The 19,588-nt window shown below is 45.3% G+C and overlaps 1 protein-coding gene across 4 annotated transcripts in view; it reads right to left on the bottom strand.

Annotated features, from left to right (window-relative positions):
• Window positions 1-19,588, bottom strand: part of APP (amyloid beta precursor protein) — a 272,009-nt gene that overhangs the window by 12,338 nt on the left and 240,083 nt on the right. For 2 of the 4 annotated variants that reach the window (XM_066599089.1, XM_066599091.1), the window contains 4 exons: window positions 15,802-15,930; window positions 10,474-10,573; window positions 4,426-4,647; window positions 1,456-1,509 (listed from right to left, as the gene is read on the bottom strand). In XM_066599089.1, coding sequence (XP_066455186.1) covers window positions 1,456-1,509; window positions 4,426-4,647; window positions 10,474-10,573; window positions 15,802-15,930 — 505 coding nt within the window. The remainder of the gene's footprint in view (window positions 1-1,455; window positions 1,510-4,425; window positions 4,648-10,473; window positions 10,574-15,801; window positions 15,931-19,588) is intronic. The other 2 variants (XM_066599092.1, XM_066599090.1) reach the window with 1 other exon arrangement.

The following is a 19,588-nucleotide window of genomic DNA, read 5'->3' as shown; positions in this document are numbered from 1 at the left end:
TCTTGAGACTGTTGTGGAAGACTGAGCAAACTTCTTGCTCCGGCACCTATGGATGTGTCATCCTGAAGGAGTACGACTACATGTACAACCTGATTGGTCTCATCTGCCAGTAGTATCAGGGACAGCAGCAAAAAGTATCATCAGGAAGGAGGAGAGGAATGGTCTCCAGTCCCCTTCTTGGGGGCATCTTGCTGTCGCCTCTCTGGTGCTCCTGTTGTCACTTTGATTTGCACAAAGCAGGTGAAACTAATTCACAATTGGTTGTGATGCTTAAAGGGGTTGTCTCACGAAAGCAAGTGGGGTTATGCTGATTGGCTGGAATCGGCACAAGTGACGGGGTGGAGCTACGCGATGACGCGTAGAAGGGGGCGGAGCCAGAACGACGCTGCTGCCGGACCGAGCTGAAGGGAAAAGACCCTTCTGCGCAAGCGCGTCTAATCGGGAGATTAGACGCTGAAATTAGACGGAGCCATGGAGACAGGGACGCCAGCGCAGGGAAGGTAAGTGAATAACTTCTGTATGGCTCATATTTAATGCACGATGTATATTACAAAGTGCATTAATATGGCCATACAGAAATGTATACCCCCACTTGCTCTCGCGAGACAACCCCTTTAAGTGTTCCCTTACTTTTTTTTTTAGCTGGGAAGAGAACACTGAATCTCTGATAATAGGTGATGTCACAGCTAACCTACTTCCTCTCCCTGCGCAGAGCATGCCCACAACACTGTCCCATAGAAGTCCTCTCCTATCTATTATGCCCATGAAGCTGCTGTAAAACATCTGTCCAAATGCTGTTAACGACAGCTCAGGCAAGATGGTCACCCCCATAGTCATGTACAGACAATCGGAAAATAAAAGCCATGGGATATGGTTTCCTATCTAGTTGTAATTTGCAAAAAAAAAATTAAACATATATAAATAAATTTTATATATGGCAATTAAACAGAAATGAGCTGCAATACCGGATACAACCAAGTGTGGTGCCATTTCTTGAAGCAGAACCTTTTTTCTAAGCTCAAACACTCCCTTAAAGGGGTTGTTTCACTTCTAGCCAATTTTCTCCAGAAAAGCATCAGATCCATACATTGTGCAGTACCAACCTTGGCCACTACACAACGTACAGAGTCTGCTTCCTGCAGCAAAACAGCTAGAAGTGGGACATCCCCTTTAAATAATGAAGGTAGCAAGATGGAAATGTTGTTGGTAATATGAAGCATACGTATCATGAATCATATGAATGAGAATAAAGCATGGATCAAATAAATAACGTTTTTGACACACATGGTTGAGCAAGCGTGCCGTTAGAAACGCATCACGAGTGCGTAAGGCTTGTGCATAAAGTGTTTTTTATGAAATTCAGCGAAAGACACGGATCCGATACAGAAATTAATGGCAAGCATGCAAGCGTACACCATGCTAAGGACTGAAGGTCAAAAGCAAAGCGTTATATACCTGGTCGTGTGGTCAGTCCTCTATCTGCGGCAGGGCGAGCATCAACTGGTTCAACTGGGAACGTGCAGCAAAAATATATTAAAAATAAAAAAAAAAGAGGAAAAGCAAATAAAAATAATACATCATTTACTGAGTGGGAAGGATGGGGGGGTGGAGGGGGGGGGGGGGGGGAGAAATGCAACTTGGGTTAATGAGCCAAAAACAGACAGGATAGAAGGAACAAGGTACAAGGAGGCTAGAACACAACGCATGCAGGTCAATCACTTTTTGATACTTTACATCAATGCATCCAACAAGGGGCTGGTGGCGGCCCCAATCTTGAAGAATACGAGGGGCGCTTCACTAAGGAACCAAGACATTTCCATGCCACGTTCACCCCAATGGCCAAACTGCACTACCGGGCACAAGGACATCAGATACCACACTGACAGGGCGCCCCCGCACTCCGATGGACAACCACTTATCACAAAGTGGTGACCTATGGTAAAGGGCCTGTATGTGATTAGAAAAACATGGCTGCCTTCCTTCAAAAACAGTCACAACTGCCAATGCATTGTGTCTCGTACTGGAGCTCAGCTCCGTTGATGTGAATGGGGCCGAGTTGCAATGGCGCACCCAACATATAGGTAGGCACGGTTTTTGGAGAATAGTAGTCCTGTTTTTCTAATTCTGTACAAGTAAATTTAAAGTGAACATAAAGTTCTGGGATAAAATTCTCTTGAGGGACTGGAGGGGAGTGCGGGCATTATATTACTTGTTGTCCATCCTCTGTGTCATTGCCCTTTGGATACACCATTTCTTAGGCCACGTTTTTGGTCTTTGCAAACTGTGCATTTATAGTATGTTAGATTACCGATGCTCTGATTGGTCAACACTCAGACTGGTAGAGTTGGAAGGGACCTCCAGGGTCATCGGGTCCAACCCCCTGCTCAGAGCAGGATTTAGTAAATCATCCCACACAGATATTTGTCCAGCCTTTGTTTGAACACTTCCATTGAAGGAGAACTCCCCACCTCTTGTGGTAACCTGTTCCACTTATTGATCACCCTCTCTGTCTAATATCTAATCTGTGTCTCCTCCCTTTCAGTTTCATCCCATTGCTTCTAGTCTTTCCTTGTGCAGATGAGAATAGGGATGATCCCTCTGCAGTGTGACAGTCCGTCAGATATTTGTAGACAGCTATTAAGTCTCCTCTCAGCTTTCTCTTCTGCAAGCTAAACATTCTCAGATCCTTTAACCGTTCCTCATAGGACAGGATTTGCAGACCGCTCACCATCCTGGTAACTCTTATCTGAGCTTGCTCCAGTTTGTCTATGTCTTTTAAAGTGGGATGCCCAGAATTGGACACAGTATTCCAGATGAGGTCTGACTAAGGAAGAGTAGAGGGGGATAATGACCTCACGTGATCTAGACTTACTTTATGCTTCTCTTAATACATCCCAGAATTGTTTTTGCCTTTTTGGCTGCTGCATCACATTGTTGACTCATGTTCGGTCTATGATCTATTAGTATACCCAAGTCTTTTTCACATGTGCTGCTGCTTGGCTCAATTCCTCCCATTCTGTATGTGCTCTTTTCATTTTTCTTGCCCAGATGTAGGACTTTGCATTTCTCCTTGTTAAATACCATTCTGTTAGTCGCTGCCCACTGTGCAAGCTTTTCTAGATCTTTTTTAATACTCTCTCTCTCTCTTCCCTAGCTATCCTTTGTAGCTTGGTGTCGTCTGCAAATTTGATCAGTTTTCCATCAATCCCCTCCTCCAGATCATGTATAAAAATGTTGACCAACACTGGACCCAGGACAGAGCCTTGTGGTACCCCACTTGATACATTCTTCCACTTGGATGTGCAGCCATTTATGACCACTGAGTACGATCACTCAGCCAGTTGTGAATCCACCTAACAGTTGCCTTGTAAATCCCATAGTTGGTCATTTTTTCAAAAAGTATGGTATGAGATACTTTGTCAAATGCTTTACTAAAGTCAAGATATACTATATCCACCGCATTTCCCTGATTAACCCAGTTGGTGATTCTGTCATAGAAGGAAATTAGATTCGTCTGGCATGACTTGTTTGCTACAAACCCATGCTGCCTCTGGTTAATTACTCCATTTTCATCCAAGTACTTGCATACATGCTATTTAATAATTTGTTCAAAGATCTTTCCCAGTATAGAAGTCAGGCTCACAGGCCTGTAGTTTCTTGGATCCACTTTCTTCCCTTTTTTGAAGATAGGGACAACATTTGCCCTTCTCCAATCTTCTCAGACTTCTCCTGTTCTCCAGGAATTTTCAAAGATTATGGCGAGTGGTTCAGCAATTACCTCCACTGCTTCCTTTAGTATCCTAAAGGCCATCCGATGGCCATCTTGAAAGACCAACAATAGAAATAAATTGGCAGCATCCAATGGTGCAAAAAAATCCAATGCGTTTATTTTCCCACTTGAAAGACCAACAATGGGCCCAAGACTGGGTGGATCCAAGGGACAACCGTGCACAGGGCGGATTGCTGTCATGGCAGCTTCAAACTGCAATGCAGGTGACATCTGCATTATATCAATCCATGTTGCAGATCATCAACTGAACTTTATGACTTTTGACCATAGTAAGTAGGTTAGAAGCTCTGTAAGATCTGCTGACCATCTCATGTCCATGGTACCTGCCTGATGGCTCCCTGATGTTTGCCATTGGGAGAAAGAAAAATCAGAGTGACTGGGTTTTAACATGCCTGATTCCTTTGTCCCCATGGCAAAAAAAAAAATAGCCTCTATTGAGTGAATGAGTTGGGGAGCAAAACTATCTGCTAAATGATCATCATTTTTTGTCTATGACCACAAGGGTTATAACATGTCAACCATGCAGGACACAAATAGCAGAACAGCAGAAAATGTACAGGAACATGCAAAGACATGTCTAATAGACAAGCACAAAGGTCAAAACCACAACACACCTTGCCAAATTTTACTCTTACCTTCGTTCTCGGTGTTTGCGGGGACAGAATCTACACCAAATGGGTGCCAAGGCTGAAGATCATCTACGTTGAACTCGCCGTCCACAGGAAGAAGCTCCACGGTTGTCTTGGTCTCCGTCAGGGAGGGCATAAGGGCATCATTACCGTAGCTGATTCTGGGTTCGCTGATCATGTTGGACAACACATCGTCGGAGTAGTTCTGCTCCTTTTGGAAGAGCTCATCTAGATGTTGGAAGAAACCAGTGTTTCAACACGGACAAATGGAAGTACAGCCAGGTTGGCTGCAACTGTGTAATCATAGAATGTGTTTTTCAACCTTAGGCAGGGTAATGGGATTCTCACATCCAGGTGAAGCATGGACATAGAAATGGCTGAACATATGTGAAACCAACTAAATGCCCTCATACACATTAGTGAAAAGTTATCCAAGTCTACGGATCAAGGCAAGACGAGCCAACTGTCCCAGGTACGGGGGGGAGGGGGGCTCCCAACATTCCCTCGGCAGATGATACATTTCAATGTCTGATCCTTTTGTTCTTTTAGGAAATAAGCCACTGCCAAACCGAGATTCATGGGTTTGTGGGAGTTGGGGAAAATAGCTGTCTGGCCCACAGCTGGTGTATGGACACCTTCAATGCAAATCTGGGGGAGTTGTCGAAAGGGTTGAGAAAGTATTTTTGGCCGTTTCCTTAAAGGGACTGTCCAGGGTTAGAAAAACATGACTGCTTTCTCCCAGAAACAGGACTACACCTGTTCATAGTAATATCTGACCAATTTTAAGGTGGTTGTCCAATTGTTAACAATTGATGGCCTGTCCTTAGGGTAGGCCATCAATAGTAGATCGACAGGGTTCCATTGCCGGAGACCTCCGCCAATCAGCTGTTCGCTTGGCCTGTGTGCTTGTGCACTGAACTTATTTCTGCAGGGAGCAGACAGCTCCATTCTCACTGCAGTGGCCAGGATTGGTATTGCAGGCCCAGCTCCCATTGACGTAAATGTGAACTTTGTCTGTAATACCAAGCCTGGCCACTGCAGTGAAAACAGAGCTGTCTACTTCCTGCAGAAATCAGCTTATTATAATGAACACACTCAATGAACAACCCTGGCAATGGACCCCCGTCAATTTACTATTGATGACTTATCGTACTGATGGGCCATCAATAGTTTGCAACCGGACAAGCCCTCTAAGTTTTGGGTGGAAATCTTCATTAATCACAGTACTGAGACTGCCGAATATCCTTTTTTAAGGCTAGAAGGCAAATGTATGTAACCGGTGATCTTCGCTGTCCTTAATAATTCCGCCATTTCTTAGGAGTTTAACATAAAACTGATTTTCTAGATGCATGACTCTCAATGTCATCATTAGGACTCAAAGCTCCGATATTTTTATTGTTCCTTTCTGCAAAAACTCAATAGCTAATTTTCCTGGATCTGGTGTACATTAATGAGCGCTGCAGTGAAGCTGCGAGTGCAGATTTGCTCTGGTAAATGAATTTTTTTTTTCCGCGCAAGAAACCCCACAGAGACCCAGCAGATACCGGAGCTTGTAATGAGTCATGAAACTCTAATAAAGAACACAGGCCTGGAAAGCCAGCAGGAAGCCTAATCACATCTAAATGTACACAAGTAAATGACACAAGATGTATAGAGAAGGCTCTGCAGTCACACAATGGCCATGATATTGCACTGAGACGTGCAATAAAAAGGAAATAACCTGATGTACGGGCGCCCGAGGGGTACAATGTTCCGAATGTTAAGCACGGGGTCAGCTGAGTAATCCTACGTAGAACCAGTTGGTCCTCAGCTCTTGGGTAGTGCAGGTGTAAAAGTAAAAACTCCACAAAAACACAAACTACAACTATTTTCTTTATCGTTTCTTAGCGGAAGAATATCTTATCATGGTAAAAGAACAATCCACCACCGTATATTTATTCACAGATGCAATTATCCCAAGCATTTATGGCCCATCCTCAGGATAGGTCATCATTAGTGAAATTTCAGGGGTTTGCCACACGGGACCCCCACTGATCAGCTGTTTGCCAGGTCAGTGTGCAGAGGGAAACCGCTCCATTCTCATTGTGGTGGCCAGGTTTGGTATTGCAGGCAAAGTGCCCACTGAAGTGAACGTAAACTGTGCCTGCAATACCATGCCTGGCCACTGTAGAGAGAACGGAGCCATCTGTTTCCTGTAGAGATCAACTTTGTGCAAAATCACACTAGCCCAATAGACTGCTGATCAGCAAAGGTCCCAGATGGCAAACCTCTGCCAATCCACTACTAATAGCCTATCCTACTGTAGGCAATTAATAATTTATAACTGGACAAGCCCTTTAAAGTTGGGACCAGAAAATTTTCTACTAGCTGCCACATTCAAAGGGCTGGTTTTGGGTGGATGAGTTGCATTTTTCAGTGGTACTATTTAACATACATTATATAGTATGTAGTAGGGCAAAGTGGAATTTAAACTCTTGCTCTATGGGCGCTACCGTGCAGGAGCATCTGTGTTCACCTCTAGTCTTTGAGGAAGAGGCGATAAACCTTGAAACAAAATAACACTGCATATAAAAAGAGGATCAAACTTTGAATTTATAGACTCCTGATTCCGAGCAGTAGAGTTTCACCAGGTCCCATATCTTTGGCTTTCATTTCTCAGATACAGTGTGACAAACTGGCAGTTGTGGTTTTTGAGGGATGGTACATTTTCCCTAGATTCCTCTCATACATGATGTAACAGGGAGAGTCGACTTGTTGGGCAAGTCAGTGGGTGGATATTTAAAGGGAAGCTGTTCTACCTGGGGAGCACAGAAAGCTGGTCTGTGGGGGCCAATAATGCGATCTGTGAATACAGTTGCTCAAATCTGCTGTTTTGTAAGTTGGTAGTCAGAACTCCCCAGTGATTAGAGAGGGTTTGTCTGTGTGTTAGTTCATGCTGAAGAGGCAAGGTACTTCTTTTATTCCTGCTTGTTTTTTCAACTGCAACCGTGCTAATAAAGCTGGTCAGTGTCAGCTACTTCAGGCTGACTCCATGTAACATATCCTTTGACCACAGCTGAGGCGATCCCGAGCTAATGCCCTGCCAATAGTGATATGATATCAGTGGGCAGTGATCATGACAAGGCAATGCCCCGATGCATTCTCACTACTTTCCTGTTAGGTTAGGGGTGTTGGCCCTACGGTGTTGGCCCTCGTGATGGCAACCTGGAAACCTTCTATTGCGATGCGGCTGATGTCAGGATGTCGGGGCTTCAGCTCAGGAAGCCTCTGATTTGTATTTTACAAGTGAACAGAAACCATTTGCAGAAAGACTCAACAGTGCAAGGATGGCTAAATGCATGCAAGTAATTACAGTCTGTGCATGAACTTGTCAGACATGTCCGGCTCCGAGGTGGGGGCATCCTCCGTCAGCAGCACAAGGCCATTAGCCACCATTTACTGTGATTGAATGTCTTCAGGATAGCTTGGTGTCCTTATCTCATTGTTCGGTTATATGCAAATACATTTCTTGGGGGGCAGGGGGGGGGGGGTAAACTTGTCACTTGCCAATGTACAAGCATTAGGTGTCCATGTATCCAAGTGGGCATGTTATGACGAAAACATATTTCAGCAACTAAAAGACGTTTCCATCACCCCGGGCAGTCAATCTGGCGCTTGTCAGAAGGGCCTCCATTAGTGGACCGAGCTGATGGGCAAATTTGCATCTTTTTACATGGGCAGACTATCCTTAGTCTAGACATGACAGCCGTGTAAGAAAAAGCCTGGTGAGATTTATGAGGAGGGTCTTTCCAGCTAATAATCCTCCTTTTACTCGGCCCTGCCAGCCATCAGGGCCTTATTATCCCTTTTTTTCACTTTTGTACTATAGTTTTCTTTTTTGCTGTAGAATCTAGGTGTTTATGTGTCTGTCCCTTCACACCCTATGGCTTTAATTACTTATTTAAAAAACATAGATTTTTACAGAAACAGCAATACTAATTTTTTTATTTTTTATTTTCTTTTTGTATTCTTTGATGAATAACTGGGGAAAGTTTTTTTGTTTTTTTGTTTTTTTGTTTAAATCTTTTTATTTTTCTAATAATTAAAAAATATGTTTTCTTTCCTTATTTTTAAGAATCTTTCTTTTTAGTTCCCATAAGGGACTTGAACTTGCGGTCGCTTGATCGCTTATACAGTATACTGTAATATTACGGTACTGCATTATACTGTATTCTGACCAGATCCGTCGAGCATGTTCTGGGAGCAGCACGGCACACGGCTCTGTGCATGCGCTAGTCTGTCATGCTGTGTGCCGGGTTATTCAATGGAGGGCACTGATGGATAGGTCTAGTCATGTACACCCACCACCCCATCAGCAGCCATGTTTAAAACAGCAACACTGTGCAGGCAGTACGGAGGAAAGGGAGTGGGGCTTTTTATGTACATATCGGCAGTGCATGTCGAAAGATACAACGAGATCAGCAAGTAACTCTTTACATACTTTTTAGGCCATCTTAACAAAAAAATGAATTATTGGGAGAAGTAGTAGTAAGTGAAAACTCTACATTCTAGTGATTACCAATTACCCTTCCCCAAAGTAGAGTAGACTGTGATTCAGCCAATGGGGCCCATGTTATTGGGGACCCAAGGCCAAAGAGTCCCACCACTGACTCGCCTACTCCTTCACTTGAACCTCCAGAGCACAAGTCTCACATTCTAGGTGCTGCTCCCCAGCAGTACTACACAGAGAGCAAGAAGGAGTAGCCTGCACTGACTGACAGAGCAGGACAGGGGACAGTCAGGGGAAGCGGGAGTCACAGAGGTGGAACTCCAGTGCTATAGGGGAGCCACAGAAAGAATGCCATGAGGCAGAGAAGATGCCACCTGAGATCATTGGAGGTAACTGCACTGTAATCACTATCACTGTGTAGAACTAGCATCCGACTATTATATGATGACTGCATTATTTGCAGGTTTTCTAGAGCTGAGCCACTGTATATAGACCCATCGTGCTATAGATACGCTGCCTCTAATATTTTTTTTATGGGATGGCCCACTTCTAAGCTTTGCTATGGAGCCTCATTATTTCTGTATACACCCCTGACGTTTCTCTCTGGAGAACCTGTCCTGTGCTGCATTACACAGACAACCCATTAATCTAAGTGGGCATTGTGTAATACTTCGTTTCCCCTGTGGGGGTGCTGCTGGGAAACTGAACACTTACTGCTAAGTTTTCCTATAGATTACAGCTGTTAACTGGGGATCCAGTATGGAGACACTTTGTAATCAGCATATCGTTAAGAGGCCCTTCTAACGAGCAGGTATTATGCAAAGCAGAGAATCCCTTTTATCCATAACACAAGTAAAAGTAAGGCCTCCTGCACACCGTATGCAGGATTACTGCAGCGGTGTTTGACTCTGTGCCCAGCCGGTGACCCCAGCTTACCGCTCCGCCACTCTTCTCAGCTGCGAATGTGATGGCCGGAACGCCGGCCGGCACAAGCGCGGTTCAGGGAACGCTGCACTGTCGCTATGGTGATGATGTGGCATCATCTGCTGTGAATGTGCCAGACCCGGAGCACCGTCCTGCACATGTGTAGTACAGAGGGCGCCGCGCCATTTGCTATGGCGATAATGCGGCTCCTGCAGCCATTTGCAATGATGATTGACTTCAATGGAAGCTGGCCGTGCGTAGCCCGCACAAAATCGCAGCATTTCTTTAAGGAAATCAATTTAGAGAGATTTATTACCGATTTGCGCCAAAAAGAAGAGATGTGGCACCTTTCACCTCACTTCAAGAAAAAGGGAGTGTGGCAGAATTTAGGAAGGTTTATAGAATCCGACTTTTCAAAAAGTTGCAGTATTTGACACAATCCCTCTCGGGTAGCCGGTGATGTACAAAGTAACTCTGCATCTCCAGACAGATTCAAAGATGCAACAAATGTATCAATATAGTGCGAGATGTGTTACATTTGTCAAATTGGAAACTGGAGAAGGGAAGAAAAGCTGCCAGAAAAGTGACATCTAAAATCTCCCCAATTATTCGTGATGATGAAGAGGACTTCATTTACTTACCGACTTCATCCTGGATCTCTTCGGCCACGGCTGGCACTTTGTAGAGCAGAGAGAAGCTCTGGTTCATCCGCTCATTAATCACACGGAGGTGGGTCATCACCTAAAGAGGTCACACAAATGCAGGGTTACAGCTGGAGAACATGTGATTCACACTATGATGGTGTGCAATCAATGGAGCCTGGTGGGTCTGAACACTAAGACATAAGCAATAACTGATACATTGTGAGTATAATGTGTTTTTATACTAATTAAAGGGCCACTCCGGTCATCTTTTTATGCATTCGTTATGCAGCCATCTCCACCCAGTATGTATAAATCAGCTAATGTTATCTTGGTTAGTTATTCCACTCTTGAATCTCCCGGAGTCTTTTGACTCAGATGGTCATGTGATCTCACTTTTGACCAACTCAGATCTACTTGGGGTTATGTAGTTATTTTCTAGTCAGTTTTACAGTCTGTGTGATGCTGTTACATTATCCTACCACAGAAACTGCCTAGAGGGGGACGCAGACACTTCTATCACAGTTACTGATGATGATCACACAGATATAATAGAGGAGATCACAGCTCATCCTCCTGATTGTATACTGGGGGAACAGTAAAGGTTAAGTATTGTAGTCCCCTAAAGTCCCATAAAGTGGAAGCATAAAGGAGGTTTTTTTTTTGCTGTGGGGGAGCAGTGGGGGCTTATTACTTTGGTGATAGAAGGGGACATTATAATTTTGCGGTGGGCACAATGGGGGGAATTATTACTTTGTTAAGGGACTGAGAGGTTGATTGGGAGTAGCAGGAGGATGGAGAGAATGTGCAGAGACGAGTTGTGGCTGGAAGATGTCTTCATAGTGGTCTGGGCCTGATGGAAAGCAAAGCCTGTAGGAAGCGTTGGAGTGAAGAGCTGTGTGGCAGTAGAACAGATCGAAAGGGAGTCCTGTGAGGAGCAGCGTGGCTGCCACAAAGCAAGACAGAGGAACAGGCAAGCAGCTGCATCCAGAGACAGAGCATCACTGTGGGGTCATGTCAGGCCAGCCCAGCAGGTGAGTATTACAGTGGGCGGGGCCAGGTGAGTATAGGTTTCTATTATAAGTTTTTAGCATGAAACCTATAAACAAACTTTTACCAGGTTCTTGGTAAACTCTACAGACGTGTCTCATACCAGATGCCTGAAAACGTAATGCAAATGAACATTCTCCCACTGTGACATGAAAGAGAAGAAAAATCAGCCTTTTTGCCAGTAGCAGGGGTCCATTGCTTGGACAGTGGGGGATTGGGGAACTTTAGAAATAACTCTTCTTGCAACATTAGGTACAGTAACGTGGTTTTGGCCAGAAAATTCAGTAGCACAGCTGGTTAGCAGATCCGAATGGCAGGAAATACCCACCCCTGCAATTTTACAGCCCTGCTGCTATCTCTGTGCAATCTGCAAGGAGGCTGGAAGCGCGGTCTCATCGGGATATTCTGTAGCTGCTATTATGCTTAATGGATTAATAGAAATGGATCTGCAATGGAATCTGAATGCTAATCGGCCACAAGATGCAGAGATTAGCAGCACACGCTGGATCTGCAGCCGTTCTATTAACTGACTGGATAACAGAATAAATCACTCCAGGCCTTCTCGCTCTTCCTTACCGCACAAGTCATCAGCTTGCCGATACATAATTCTGTCAGCCGTAGATCAATAATACATTATAGCTACAATGATCTACTAGGTACATCTGGAGCTCCTAGTTAACTCTTTTACTGACCAGTTAGTGCGCATTATAACAGTGTAATGATACAAATGGCCACCAGAGGGCTTAAGAAAATGTCTGGCAGGGAAAGGGTGCCTCCGCTGGTAAGTTAGGAGGTACCTGAGAGGGCGCTATAGAAAGGAGGTGTGCCTTGTGAGCCCATAGAGTGTGTCTTCTAATGGGTCTGTGTCTCCTGGGTTTCCGTGGTGGCTCCAAAATCTGATATGATATGCCAAGATGCTGATGGGAGCAGCTAAGACGTGGTCATGGACTATGTGATGCACTGTTAAAGGGGTTTTCCAGGGAGAATGCTATTGGTTTTAATGAGAGCTGTGCCTCCAGTTACCAGTGCCGGCCACTACATGGAGGTTGGCGCATAGAATTCCGCTCCGACCTCTGTGTATTTGCGGCGCTGACAGCATGTGTCTCACTCAGCTAATCAGTTGGGGTCCCGAGGGACAGACCCCAGCCGATCAACTGTCCTGAGGATAGGTCATCAATAGCATTCTCCCTGGAAAATCCATTGAAGTGTTGGAATTAGGCCCACTTCTAGTAAGGGACACTACTAATGTTTAGATAGAGGCCAGACGGCCAGGTATTGTTTTTGTGTACTGTGGAGAATGTTGAACAGTGTGGACATGGCTATGCCTAAAAGCAACAAAGCTGGCAGAAGAAAGATGTGAAGAAGCTGCTGTTCTGGATGGAATTTCTTTGCATATGCCGCCCGGAAGAGAAGGAGATCCTGGTGTGAACAATCCCTACTGGAAACCGGTTTTAGGCTGAAATCAAACATGCAGCTTTTGATGCCTTTTTTCAGTCTAACATAGAAGTGGATAAAAAAAACAACAAAAAAAACATATAAAGACGGGGCTGAAATTTCGCCCACTCATGTCTGACTTAAAAAACTGCATCAAAAGCTCACAAAAACTCTAAGTGTGATGCAGCATGATGGGAGAGTAAAACCATCAGCCTTGAGTTTTCTAGGCCTTTAGAAGTGTCTGATTCATCCTCTTATGTAAGCCTTAAAGGGAATGTGTTATCAGAAAGCGCCTGATTGTTTTAATGAAGCTTTTAGATTAGGCGTATTGTCTGGTTTATTTTTTTGTGTTACTATGTAGATTAAATAACATCCTAAGAGCCCGCAGTGATCACTCCGGAGACTACGTTTAATTATAGTCTTTTACTTCCTGTTCGGAACAGCAACTTCATGGACGATCGACATAATGGACAGGAGGGGACTTATGGGGGAGTGTTGTGGGCATGCTCTGTGACCAGTGCTGGGATGAGGAGGAGGTAAGCTGTGACATCACCTACTGTGAATAGTAGCTCCTGCATCATTTATATGTAGGCATCACCCTTCATTATAATCCTGCCTGTGATGATAATGAGACAACGACTGAAAGGCTCTCTCTACAGGGCAGGAAGTGCCAGGCTGGGCTTAGTTGGTAGAGGGATTTTCTATCATGTTTATAATGTCAAAATAAAACACCTAAAATAAAATCACCAAAAATGTAAAAAAAAAAGGAAAAAGGGAGAGTTTATGTTAAACAATCTATACTAAATGCAGAAGCTAGGCTTATCTCTCTGACCAACTGCTATACCGATGCCCCACCCTGTGACAGTCGCTGCACCAATGCCCCACCCTGTGCCAGTTGCTGTGCCAATGCCCCACCCTGTGCCAGTCACTGTGCCAATGGCCCACCCTGTGCCAGTCGTTGCACCGATGCACCACCCTGTGCCAGTCACTACACCAATGCCTACAACCTGTGCCAGTCACTACATTGGTTGTTCATTCACTACAGAATACATTTTATACTGCTCATTCTCAGCCATAAAGCTCTCCACAGTGCTGCACCATCTCAGTCTACCACCCTACCCGTGCTCTCCATTCTGGTAAGGATCTCAGACTAAGTTGCTCCATAATCCAGACTTCTCACTCGTAATAAAAGCCAAAGGAGTTGCAACACATCACTAAGCATGCTAAGTAGAGATGAGCGAGCACTCTCGGATAAGTCATTTACTCGAGCGAGCACCGCTCTTCTCGAGTAACTGCATTCTTGTCCGAGCAGGCTCGGGGGAGCGGAGGAAAGGGGGGGGGGGGAAAGAGATCTCTCTCACTCTCTCTCCCGCTACCCCCCGCCCCCCCCCCCCCCCCCCCAGCCTGCTCGGACAAGAATGCAGTTACTCGAGAAGAGCGATGCAAACCCAAGTTGGTGCTATGCCTTATTTTATTGGGTGGGGAGAAGTACATGGATCCAATCTTAAATACCCCACCATGTTTGAAAACTCAAGATCACAAAAAGGAGACAGGAGCCAACAAGCATCATGTCCTTTTGTCTCGGATGGTTGGGTGTGTGGTAGTGTCGACCAGCACCTTAAGTGGTCCCCTTCTCTCTATGGGTGACCTTATTCTATAATGCTGCTCTAGCTCTACTGTACTTCTGGCATTCTATTCATAAACCAGAATGTTCACTTTGATAAATCAGTTCATTTGAGTAGACTTCTCGTTTGGCTGGATCCACCTACCATCCAAATCGAACAATTGTCTCTCTATGGTACCTCTCCAATGGCCCCCTGTCATCTGCTGTTAATGGAAAGACGGAGTGGACAGACTGGATTTCAAGTGGTGTCTGGGAACCATTTAAATCTGTGTCCTTGTTGAATAAGCAAGCACGCTCAGCCACGCACGTTTATGGAGGCATCAAGCAGGAGAGCTGTGGGCATCTTACTGCATGTCCAAGAACATCGGAGGCTTCCATTTTTAGATACCATTTGCTTTTGCATTGACTTAGGCATCACCAGTTGGGTCTGGACATCTATAAAGGATTATTCTCACCACAGCAAGTCATCCACTATTTACAGGATAGAGGATAACATGATGATTGTAGGGGGCTGAGAGATGGAACCCCAAGAATCAGCCTGCCACGTTCTGAAGAGTGGGTAGTAGAGGATGCGTATGCGATCCTCAAATATATTCAATTCAATGAAACCACTGGAGATAGCTAAGCTCAAGCACTAGTCTATCTTTGGTGGTCCCAATGAAGTGAATGGAGCAGATGTGCGTATGTGCATCTTCCGATGATGCTTAGGCTTCAGGAAGCAGCAGGGTTAAAAGCTCGGGATTGGTGGGAATCCATTCAATGGGACCCCACTAATCTTGAGGTTACAGCCCTGGCTCCTCCCAAAGAATGGGTAGTGGTGGATGCGTCTGAGCGTCTCAGCTTCATTCACTTCAGTGTGACCGCTGGAGATTGCAGAGTTCAAGCACTAGTCTATCTCCAGAGGTCCTATTGGAGTGAATGGAGCAGAGGCATGCATGAGCATAACGCGACAATGCCCACATGTTGGCATAGACAAGGATTGAAATCTTGGAATTGGTGGGGGTCCCAGCAGTAAGACCCTGGATCAGCTGTGATGGCAATATGCCTTTAAGCTCTGTCCTCCATATGAATTAACATAAATGTGCACATTGAGGACAGGGATGATGCAAGAAGGTGCAGACAGAAGTCATAATATACTGTATATGCACGGAGTAATACTGTATATAAAATATTGACAGTTTTTAAGGTACCCAACAAGATTCTTCTTTAGATCAAGTTACCTGAGATCGAATCTGAGCAGCCTTCTTGGGATCTACCATGCGGACATGCTCAAAGTGTTTGAGGGTGTGCTGTCTGTCCTTCTGCTCGGCACGTACGTACTTCTTGAGCAAAATAAAGACGTGACGGGGCTGCAAGAAAAGGACATAATGCAGATCATGCTGAAGGTAACAGACAGACATAATACAATTCACAGACGGACTTGAAGTAGTAAGTCCTAAATAACACGGAGGTACTCAGTGAGGTCACCAGTATCATATAGAGAAAAGTCAGAAACTAAAGGAATTGCTAAAAAGAAGTGGTGGGGAACAAACATCAGTTAATGCGGATAATATACTACTATACTAGGGTAGGAAGGGACTTGTTATTTGTATGGCGCCAACTTATTCCGCAGCGCTTTCAGGTAATTTGTTTATTACCCCTCACTGAGCTGGGCACTCATTTTACCGACCATCGGAAGGATGGAAGGCCGGCTACCTGAACCTTGCGGGGATTGAACCTGCAACCTACAGGTCGTGAGCGAGAGCTTAGGACTGCATTCTGCAGCCTATACACTCTGCACCATATGAGGCTCTGGTCATGTACTTCTGGTTCTGATGACCAGTTTGTAGCTTTGGGTAAGCCTATAAGTATTCAGTCCTCGATATCACTCATTGGTGCATCCCAACAGGTCCCGTATAACCATATGCACTGACGCAGGGGTAAAGTGCCCTGGAAGTGACCGAACTGTCTTATGAGATAACATTTTGGGTCACAAAAGGGGTAACGTTTCTCCTTAGGGAGAGCACCTAGTAGGTGTGAGGAGACTTATAGGCCATGCATGCTCCTCTGGGAAACTTATACAAATAGGAGGATGGAACAATGCCTCTACAGCACCACCTATTGGAAGGCAGCATTCCTACAAGTCAATGTCTGACCTTTTAACAAGGCGTTTAAGAATGGCTGGAAATATAAGACAAAGCCAAAGTCTTTTCCAGAAAGAGAAGATAACCCTGTAAAGACAGACCGTTCTGAGGTTTCGGTCCCTCATTATTGTGCAGTAGACTGTTGGCTTGGCTGGGTGAGAGGCCTGTGATGTGGGTCAGAAGGCATAAAGCTTCTCATTAGACTCTGGCTAGGAAGTTGGGGGTTGGATCCGCTGACACTGGAGGTCCCTTCCAACTCTACCATTCTGTGAAGTCAATGGTGTAGGCATTCAGTACCAACAATGGCCATTAGAGGGCTTGAGAGACGGCTTTTTGAGCAAATATCCAGCAGGTCAGAAATGCACCCGTGTTCCTGATCTCAGGGTCCATTTGCAGAGCAAACGATGATCCATTGCGGCGCTTTGGATGCTGGCTGTGAGAGCCAAGAGGATGACAGGGGAGGACGCCCCTTAGACTAACACCCTGGATGGGTATCGTATACGGACATTATGATGCTACATGTTAAGGTACTAGGCCTGTAGGACTAAAAAGCCTATGTTACTTTGCAGCCAGAGTCTTGTTTGTATCATGTACACTGATGATTAACAACAGACTGTATTGCTGCTGATGTTCTGTAATAAAAAGGCTGATTACCTGGTCTTACTAAACTTCTGGCCTGGTTGTGGTTTTCTGGTGTGCAGCCACCCATCTACCGGTAGTGCAGGAAAATGGTGGTCCCATAAGCTCAGTACCCCCAACTTGCTACAATGGTTATCTTTTCCTTCTGGAGAAGGCTCTGGAGTTTTATCCCGTCTGTTACAAGGCCAGTTAAACGCTCAGACATTGACTTGCTTGAAGGTTCCATTCCAATAGTTGATGGTGTAGAAACATTGTTTCATCTTCCCATTTCCCTAAATTTTCCAGGGGAGCATGCATTGTCTTATAAGTCGGCTCACGCCTACTAGGTTCTCTCCCTTAGCCCATGTCATAGGCCTCTCACCCAGTCAGCAACCTACTGCATACCGTAGAGGGCAGAAACCCTAAAACAGCCTGGCACCATCGTTACACCCCCGTCTGTCAGAAACATTTTCAGGCGCTTGGCTGAAGGGCGTTTGATCTCCCAGCAGCCATTACGTGTTCAGCCTCTGACCCCCACCATCACCTCTGTTTGCAGTGGTGGTAAATGACAAAACTAGACGCTACAGAGTGCACTGGGGTGTCTTCAACGATGAATCCAGGTTTAGTTTGGGCGCCGACGATGGACATGTCCGTTTCTGAAGACCTCTGAGTGAGCGCCTCAATCCTGCCTTAGCTGTGGAGCGGCACACTGCCCCCTGCTGGTGTGATGGTCTGGGGGGCCATTACATACGACAGTCGGTCTCCCCTAGTAGTGGTACGAGGGACAATGGCAGCTCAGCGATATGTTCAGGACATCCTGCAGCCACATGTGTTCCTCTCATGGCGGCTTCCAGCAGGATAATGCTTGGCTGCACACACAAGGGGGTCACAGGAAGCCCCCACAACATTGTCACACTTTCGTAGCTGCCCGGTCGTCAGATTTATCGCTAATAAAACATGTATGGGACCATCAGGGAAGCCAACTTCAAAAGTCTACGAATTCGTACAATCTAGAGGCTCAGTAACAGCAAATGTGGAGCAATAAGTCGCAGAACCATGCCCGCCCGTATCACATCTTGTATCCAAGCTAGAGGCAGTACAACAGGGTACTAGAGCCTCCATGCCCCCCATATCACATCTTGTATCCAAGCTAAAGGTGGCCCAACAGGGTACGAGTGCCTCAATGTCTGCCAATATCACATCTTGTATCCAAGCTAGAGGCAGTACAACAGGGTACTAGAGCCTCCATGCCCGGCCGTATCACATTTTAGATCCAAGCTAGAGGTGGCACAATAGCCTCCCTGCTGTCCGTATCACATCTTGTATCCAAGCTAGAGGCGGTACAACAGGGTACTGAAGCCTCCATGTCCGCCCGTATCACATCTTGTATCCAAGCTAGAGGTGGTACAACAGGGTACTAGAGCCTCCATGCCCCACCGTATCACATCTTGTATCCAAGCTAGAGGCAGAACAACAGGGTACTAGAGCCTCCATGCCCACATGTATCACATCTTGTATCCAAGCTAGAGGCGGTACAACAGAGTACTAGAGCCTCCATGCCTGCCCGTATCACATCTTGTATCCAAGCTGTAACCACTTACTTTTATCAATGTTACAATCGCACAAGTTTGACTCCAACCCCCCCTCTAGGTGCTGCATGTAGTTTGCTAATGAGTATATTTGCAGATTGACGCCACGATGTATTGCTGCAGTTCTATCAGCCATAGGAGGTCCAACGTGCTACTAGATGGGGGTCTCCAATAAAGTGACGATCTGTGTGTATGTATAGAAATGTGGCAATGTGCAAATGATTTAAAGGTCTGCTGTGCATAATTAGGGGTAGAATAACGAATGTATGAACCGGAGCGGCCAGCCATCCCTAAGAATCAGTGTATAATCCGGGGGAGACGTGCGCCGCTCCCCATATAACGTTATAACATCCATAACAGCCGTCCTCCTCCCATCTATTCCCTATAATAACCTGAAAATTCCTTCCATGGTGCAGAGGAGAGATTTGTAGGAGAGGAAGTCTCTGCACTCCGCTTTATCTGGCGCCCAAGGTAGATTCAGGAACATCAAACAAACATCGTTAGGTTTTTTCTAATTATGCTAATCTCTGACCCAGTTTAACTTACTTTCCTTCTCCTTCAAGAAATTTGTTTCCTTTTCAGAGTTCACTCAGTAACTGCTCTGCATTTTATCAGTCGTGCGAAAGGCGTCTTAGTTAACGCGTCCGGGTGGAACTAAGTAATATAATCATATGCAT

This window comes from Eleutherodactylus coqui, chromosome 4, assembly GCF_035609145.1.
Source record: "Eleutherodactylus coqui strain aEleCoq1 chromosome 4, aEleCoq1.hap1, whole genome shotgun sequence".
Classification (NCBI taxonomy): Eukaryota; Metazoa; Chordata; class Amphibia; order Anura; family Eleutherodactylidae; genus Eleutherodactylus; species Eleutherodactylus coqui.
This window is presented reverse-complemented; position numbering and strand designations above follow the sequence as displayed.